At 36.5% G+C, this 8,579-nt stretch overlaps 1 protein-coding gene across 1 annotated transcript; it reads right to left on the bottom strand.

Annotated features, from left to right (window-relative positions):
- Positions 1-4,208: 4,208 nt before the first annotated feature.
- LOC137937819 (transcription factor bHLH162-like) lies at positions 4,209-5,359 on the bottom strand. The gene is made up of 3 exons (XM_068782998.1): positions 5,212-5,359; positions 4,574-4,909; positions 4,209-4,480 (listed from the first exon to the last, which is right to left on the bottom strand). Exons 1-3 carry the CDS (start codon positions 5,329-5,331, stop codon positions 4,412-4,414), a joined length of 525 nt encoding a protein of 174 aa, XP_068639099.1. The 5' UTR covers positions 5,332-5,359; the 3' UTR covers positions 4,209-4,411.
- Positions 5,360-8,579: the final 3,220 nt, after the last annotated feature.

An 8,579-nucleotide genomic window follows, 5' to 3' on the forward strand; every position in this document is an offset into this window, starting at 1 on the left:
AAATTTGTTAACTTCTTTGTGATGGCTAAAACGGTTGCAAACATCTTCACCTCCCGATGCCTCAACTCTTATTCAGCCCAAGGATGAAATCCGACAAGAAAAGAAAACAACCAATCCTCATCAATCATATTAGAAATGTTTAACAGTAAATAAGTAAATGATTGAATATACTCACAAATCGTTTGTTTTTGCTTCAATGTACGTAATTCTTTTCGAGTTAGGTAATCGACATCTTCGGGAAATAAATGGCACTTCAACTCGCGCTTGAAATCCTCCCAAGTGTCAATCGAGTTTTCACTATTTTGACCATTACCAAACCTCCTTCTCCACCACAAGATAACATCATCAATGAGACACATAGATGCGATGCGGTACTAACCTTTCCTTCCTCATCTGTGAGATTTGAAGCTTTGAAATACTGTTCAACTTGCCATAAAAATTCTTGATCTGCTTTAGATCTAGTACGACCCCATGTGGTTTGAGCACAAGAACCTTGATCTCTTCATGTGCGTAGGAACCCTTTCCCCATTCAAAATGGCTCGTTTAAGTATCGTCATTTTGTCTATATATCTTCCAACTTTGCTCGCATCTCGATGAGATCGTTGTGAGTATCCACCTTTAGAACTGCAACGATGACATGCCTTCCAAATAAGGTGTTATCCCACATACCTAAAATCCCTAAAAAAAATTATGTAAATCCGTCAGGACAAGCCCCCAACTTCAAATTTTGAATTTTGAACTCATCGGCCAGCCAGTAGCCACAACCTATTGCAAGCTATTGTGTGTGCCCATGGGCCAGCTTCGGGCGCGCCTGTGTATGATCTTGAGTGAGCCAGATTGGGGACTGGTTTTAGTTGAATCTAATTCAACCAGTCGGTCCACTCCGAGTTTTATAACACATCAACAATGAAAATCGTAAACTTATATGCCTGAGTCTATCTTTCAATACGTCTCAGATATTTAAAGGTGTTAATGTAATATATCACTTTTTGAATATTTAATAAAACTTTGGTTCAAGATTTTATATATGTTTTAATATATATGTTGAGCTTTAAAGATTTAATATGATATAAAAAACACTCACACCATATTAGGGGGGGGATTAGTCCACGAAGAACTTGAATTGAATTGAACATAGGGGGGGGTTAGTCCCACAAATAGATACATGAAGATCAAGTTCATGTCCAACATGAAGATCATGTCAGTCATGTACATGAAGATCATCTTTGCACTTGGTGTGAGTGTTGACGACTTCATGTGCACTGGAAAACAGTTTCCAGTGTTAGTGCCCCAACATGAGAAAAATATAAAAAACAAGAGAATCTCTAAACCTTTACAGTACACTTAATTACAACATAATCTTTAAACCCCAAATTAGGTAAAACAACCATTATTACTACACGAATAAATTATTTAATGTATAATTACATATATTATATATATATTTATTAATTGAATTAGATATTTTATTATGCATTAATATGGTAATTACATGAGCCAATGAAATATGCACATGATTAATTACAAATAATAAATAAATAACGTTATAAATAAAAAAATGAAAGTATTACGTGGAGTTATTAATAACATATGATATACTTTAACCTAAAAATGAATAATTTAAGAGAAAAAATTAATCTAATCATTAATTTATCACACTATATATTTTATGTATTATTATTATTAATTAATAATATATTATCACAAATATTTATTTTAAAAATATTTTAATTATGACTATTAAATCACTATTTTTAATATAGTAATTATAAAATAAATGTATTAAATAAATAAAAATAATTATTTTATAAATAAATTTTATATATTAATGATTTTGATGATGATAGTTTTAAACTATCGTCGTCTTCTTCAGGGGCGAAAAATTATCATCGTCTTCCTCAGGGGTGAGCCAGCGGGCAACGACGACGGCGACGAACCAGTGGGCAACGGCGACGGCGGCGGGCAACGCCGATAGAGGCGGCTCTCCGACGGTACGCAGAGAGGGAGAAGAGAGGGAGGCCGAGAAGCCCAAATGTCAAAATCGAAGAAAACCGAAACTGAAACAAGGAAAATCGCAAGAAATTGGAAGGTCTTTTGGGGGAAACAATAATAGCGTGAGGGAGAAGGGAGTGAGATGCCGAAAGGGAGAAGAGAGGGAGAAGAGACAGAGAGATAAAGAGAGAGGGAGAAGCGAGCGGGAGGTTCAAAGGGAGAGCGAGTCCGTGAAGGAGAAGGACCCCGGGAAGATGTTTGCAGCAAGAGATGGAGGCAGTGGAGAGGGACGGCGGAGACGAGAGAGGGAGCAGAGAGGTCGGGCTTCAGGGAGACGGGAACGAGAGCGAGGTGCGGGAACGAAATGAGTGAGACGGTCTGAGCCACAAAGAGCCCACGCGAGAGTCATGTAGATGATTCTCAAAATCGCTTTCCGCCCTTTACTCTTGAGATATGAACTCTTGAGTCATGTATGTTCATGTACATGACATGAATTTCGGCGCTCCCTAACGACATCAGGACATGAACTGTGTAATGCGCATGAAGATCATGTCCTGAGTCATGTGCACTAACCCCCCCTTAAATCAATTGATTCAACTTCAACTCATCTTTGGGTGTTAGTGTAGACGAGTTCAAGAACACTAGAAAACAAATTCCAGTGTTAGCGCCCCCAAATGAAAAGAATGATATAAAGAAGAGAATGAGTAACCTTTTATAATATACTTAAATATAATATATACTTAAACAAATAATTAACCAAAATAAACATGGTTATTACACTTATAAGTGATTTAACGTGGAGTATTAGAATATATTAATATCCTAATTAATGAAAAACTATATTATATTACTTAATGATTATAGTTTATTATAAATTAAAAAAATAATTACATGTGACTAGAAAAAACTATTTAAAATAAATAAAAAAGTTAAAAATAACATAAGTGAATATAATAAATAAATAAATTTTTTTTTTAATAACATAAGATGTATTTTAACATTAAAACTCACTATTTTAATAACAATAAAAATATATAATAAAAAAATAAATATATTAATTTATCAATAACATAATATATATTTTACATATTATTAATTAATAATATATTAACAAAAAATGAAAAATTAATGGTTTAATTAATTGGATAGTTAAACCAATTATAACGATGGTTTAATTTTTCCAAACTTAGGAAAAATTAAACATCGTCTTCCATAGGGTGCGTCGTCTTCCTCAGCGGTGGGTCAACGAAGGCGACGCTCCGACAGTACACCGAGAGGGAGAAAAGAGAGAGGTCGAGAGAGAAGAGAAGTCGGGAGGCTGAGAGGGAGAGGCTCGGCCTCCCGTGCTCTGCGATGGAGGTCGAGAGGGAGAGGAGAGGGAGGCCGAGAGGGAGGAAGGCCGACGGGGGTGGGGGAAGGAGGAGAAAAAAAAACTTTGCTGAAAATCGTGGGGGGAGAAGGGAAGGAGCAACGCATGTCGCGCGTTTGATTCGTAAAATATGTATGAATTTGTTTTCCTCGATTTTTACCTGAGCGAATGAAGTGGTGTAATTTCACTTCAATGTAATTCATTCTACACTAACGCCATTATTTAATGAACTAAATAATGCATTCCAGTTCATTATGGACTAAATGGATACTTCGCCTTCAACCTGAACCATCCTCTTTCTAAACCCTAAATCCTATGTGGAAGCACCATTTGAAATGAAAACGAGTCTACTCTTCCGTCGTTAGAGGCAACCTTGTTGGTTTTCGTAGTTAGAAGAAGATGACGGTGAATATTAACCTTGTTGGCAGTGATAATCCCCTTTCAAGAAGTTGGGCAACGACGACAAAGATTCAACAAGTCTTTAAAAAATCCCTCAGTCAAGTTAAATTAATTTAACCGAAAAGGGGGCTGATCCAGAACTGGTGAACGGCACGGCACGGCACAATTTTTTTATTTTTTTTACATAAACTTCCTGCTTATTCTAAGATGGAACTTTACACTTTTCTCAACTAAATAATCGTTTCCAGGTTTGATTACATGGTTTGTAGCCGTTGCACAGTTTCGCTTTCTATCTTCATAACCAAGGAGAAGAGCATATGATCAGTAAATGGAGTGAAAGGGGATGGGGCGATGTCATTTCTCATCTGTATGTTGGTCGAACATAATTCTACCAGTGGTTTTGAATTAGATTCTTTCCTTATCTGAGTTGTTTCAGCAAAAGGGTTCCTTGAAAAGATCATTCTCAATATCGAATTTCATGACTTTGAAAATATATATTTCGTTTCTCCTGTTGGTGCGAAGAACTTAACAAAAATTCCCACCCTTTTTATGGATGGATATTATCATATTTTCTTTTCCTGTGAAAAGAAAAAAAAATCCTCTTTCTCTCTGATCTCCACGTATTCTTTAAACGTCTGCTTCGGCGCATCTTCAGTGAACCAATTCTTTCAATCTCTGGTAAACTCTTGCACTCTCAAACCCAACTCTAGAGCTCGTGACCTGCTAGAATCATAAGAAAAAATCAAACTCCAAAGAACTGAGAGCAGAAAGTAAGAAAGGAAGAAGAAAGATTTGAAGGCTGAACACACCCACCTGTGAGTGGATTATGTGGAAGATCTTGTCACCCACAACGGAGAAATTGGCATTCACCACTTCAACGCCTTCCTCTTCCAGAACACTGATAACATCACAGAACATGAATTTCTTGTACAGCCCACTGATCAAAACAACCTCCAAACTGGAGCCCAATTCCTTGACTTCGACCATAGGCAGCCATAGGCCTATCGTCATCCCGTCGCTGAAGCCTTGGTTTATCCCTTCCACTCTCACCGCCAAATCCCTCTTTGATTTCAACTCCTGGATTTTCTCTTGCAGGTTCTTTATGTAAAATGCCGCTTGCTCCAGCTGGTCTTGCTGAGACAAGGCCTCCTGAAACAACAATAGGTAACTCATTTCGGTAAAATTGCAAGAGAAGTTCTGTCCAAGACGGTCGAAGCCAAAGGTAGAATTGAAATTCAAACGAACTAATACCCTCTTTTTCAAAAGCAAATAAGAGAAGAAAAACGAGTCGACTTCTCTGTATTGTTAAACATCATTATATCGCAATCCAGAAAACGGGAAGAGCGAATTCTGATACGATTAAATACTAAGCGAAAACCCACACACTAAAAAAATAAAAATAAAAATAAAAAGTGTAAATAATCTCAATCACGAGAGAAAATTTTATGCACCTTCGGTTGGTGATTTGAAAGGAGAGAAGCCAACTTGAAGCAGAGGCTTTTCATGTGCATTCTCCTGTTTCTCTCCACTGTCTTGCGTTCAAGCTTAGACGAAGCATGAGAGCGCTTCATCTTCACCCTGCCAAGTACTTGAACCAAGCAAGGGAGAGGCCAAAAGTAGTAGAGAGATGGAGTTGTTCTCCGACAGAGCGGAGGGTATTTATAAAGGGGAGGATGTAGAAGGGCAAGAGGGAGAAACAGAGGAAGGAGAGATAAGGGGGTAAGGGCCCTATGGCCTACATCGACCTTTGGTTGCTTTGAGACGTGGAGGGTGCGACGGAGAACTCATAAAAGGCTGCGGCCGGCTGACTTTAGTCAACGGCGCGGTTCCACCGACCACGATTTCAGACGGGTTTTCATTGTAGGGCATCACCTAATCTTCAAGTCATAAAGCCGAGCCGAACCTAACCCTTGTCTCGAGCCTGAAATTATTATTGAGCTCGAGCCCAACGAGTTTGAGCCGAGCTTCGAGTCGAGCTCAAGCCTCAACATACATTTAAAACTTTTTAAAAAATAAATATCGAATAAAATGTATATAAAATTATATATACATTTTACATAAAATTGTGCATGACCTCTACATAAAATTAGGCATAACCTATATATATAATACGTATATAAGATTGGGCATAACCTCTACTTAAAATTGAGCATAATCTATATATGTAATACTTGTATAAAATTTGGCATGACCTCTACTTAAAATTGAGCATAATCTATATATGTAATACTTGTATAAAATTTGGCATGACCTCTACTTAAAATTGGGCATAATTAATATACATAATACCTGCATAAACAATCCATAAACACTTCATAAAATTATCTATACATTCCATAAACACTCCATGAAATTGTTTATACACTCTATAAAATAGTCTAAACACTCCATACACTGCATAACATTATAAATAAACTCCATACAATAATCAAACACAACAAAATTAAATGAAATATCACTATCAATTTACAATCACCAAAATAAAAACTATAAATCCTTTAAATAAAATCCTATTACTATTAGAGACTTACTAGAAAATTACAAGAAATATTTTAAATTTTTCTTAGGAAAGTTAAATGGACCTCTTATTGCCTTTTCTAAGGAAATAAATAAAAATTAATAATTAATCTAATATATTATTATACTTATCGATAAATTTTTAATCACATAAAATGTCAAACACAAAATTGCTATGAAAATTGCCTCATGCTCAAAGTATTATATCATCAACTGTCAAATACTTATTCAAAATTTTTCTATATGGTTTTATAACCCATCTTGGCAAGAAAATCTTACTTAGAAAATTATATGATTTTTTAAAAAGAATTTATAATTAGAAAAATATTTTGAAAAAACATGAGGCACTAATGGTCCCTATATTTCTACTAAAAATATTTTTTCAACATTTATCGGAAAAACCTCTAATAGTCTCTAGAAACGTATTTCAACTAAAATATCTTTTCAATTTATTTATGAGCTATGAGGAAGGGACAAAGAGTTTTATTTTTCCTTGTTTATGATCTCGCCCGTAGGGGTGGCTTTGAATAAATTATATATAAAATTATGCATACATTTTTAAAAAATATAATGATAGGGGAGGTTCAGGATTGAATTTCAATAATGGATTAAAATGCACCAATATTAATCTTTTTTACTCTAATTGTTGTCTGGCTTGTTTTGTAATTACATGAAAATTTATATTCTAAGAAAAACTAAAAATATTTTTCCTATGATACATATTCCCAAAAAAACCTTTAAATAAAATCTTATTACTATTAGTGACTTATTAGAAAATTACAAGAAATATTTTAAAATTTTCTTAGGAAAGTTAAATGGACTTTTTATTGTCACTTCTAGGGAGATAAATAAAAATTAATAATCAATCTAATATATTATTATACTTATCGATAAATTTTTAATTAAATAAAGTATCAAACACAAAATTACAATGAAAACTGCTTCATGCTAAAAGTATTACAGCATCAACTGTTAAATATTTATTCAAAAATTTTCTATACAGGTTTCTACCCCATCTTGGTACGAAAATCTTACTTAGAAAATTATATGATTTTTAATAAAAAATTTCAATTAGAAAAATGTTTTAAAAAAATGAGACACTAATATTTTATAGAAACTTATTTTTATAAAATTTATTTTAAATTTTTTCAAGAGGAAAAAGTTTTTTTTACTTTCTTCGCACGGGGAGGGGGGAGATTATTTCTCCCCTAATTTCTCCCCTGAAGTTAGGTTCTGGTTTTTCGTCGAGACTACCCGGAGGGAAGGGGGTTACGGTGTCGGGGAGGACTTGTCGTCGGGGATGACGGCTACGACGGAGGCAGCGGTGACAGAAGCGGTGGCGACGAAAACAGAGGCGATGGCGAGGAGAGGAAGAAATCGAACGAACGACCACAGAGGCAGCCGACGAGCAACTGCGATGGCGGTAGAGACGACAGGCGAACAGCTACAACGATGGTAGAGGCGGCGACAACAGCCGACGGGAGGGGCTCGGCCGTGACTAGGGGAGGAAAAAATTCCCCCCCCCCCCCTCCCCACTCTTGATCCCGCTCCCAATCCCGATACCGATTCCGACTCACCTCGAACTGCCTAGTGAGCCAACGAACTAAACCTGGCTTTGATCGAACTTGGCTCGTTAAGGTAAATGAGCCAAACTCGATAACAAATCAAAACAAACTGGTACCAAGCCGAACTCGAGCACCTAGTGAATCGACTCGGTTCAAAGCCACCCCGAGGTGGAGCTCGACTACCAATAAAACGAGGGAACGGTGGAGCGTCGCCCTCTAGTTTTTGCTACCCGAGAAAAGTGAAACTACCGGATCTTTAAAACACCACGACGAAAGAAACGAGTTCTTGTGACGGGCCATGGCATTAAAGAGATTGGCGAGGTTCCATGATCCGTCTGACTCGGAATTTAAGCGGGACAAATTTCAGTAAAGCACGAAAACGTCCCATCATTTCTGACGTGCGCCATTACGTGCTCGGTGAAAATGTGGTCGGTACCCATAAATGGGCGGCCTCGCAGTTCGCAATTCAATGAACTATCAGCAGATCGAACACTTTCTTTTCCTGTGATTGATGATGGACAGAAGAGACTGGCCAAGATTTGACGTTTGGTTTCTGGTCAGTGGTCGCTCATGGCGAAAATCGATTTCTGCGGGAAGATGCAAAGGATTATACCCATGTCCTTATCATTTATCGATATTCCACAGTCGGATCTTATTTAAATTAAAACCGATGTTATAGAATCGACTGATGTACTTTGTAGATAAAGATCTGTCTCTACTGTTAACTGTATGATTTT

The sequence above is a fragment of the Aristolochia californica genome, unplaced genomic scaffold (assembly GCF_029961685.1).
Source record: "Aristolochia californica isolate CCGP_79_NKW_82.1479 unplaced genomic scaffold, dmAriCali1.0.hap1 SCAF_7, whole genome shotgun sequence".
Classification (NCBI taxonomy): domain Eukaryota; kingdom Viridiplantae; phylum Streptophyta; class Magnoliopsida; order Piperales; family Aristolochiaceae; genus Aristolochia; species Aristolochia californica.

Excerpts from the sequence above, each read along its gene's own strand:
- LOC137937819 (XM_068782998.1), bottom strand. The coding sequence starts at position 5,331 with ATGAAGCGCTCTCATGCTTCGTCTAAGCTTGAACGCAAGACAGTGGAG. Across the intron at positions 4,910-5,211 it reads TTTCAAATCACCAACCGAAG|GAGGCCTTGTCTCAGCAAGA; the intron begins GTGCATAAAATT and ends TTGTTGTTTCAG. Across the intron at positions 4,481-4,573 it reads TCCACATAATCCACTCACAG|GTCACGAGCTCTAGAGTTGG; the intron begins GTGGGTGTGTTC and ends TGATTCTAGCAG.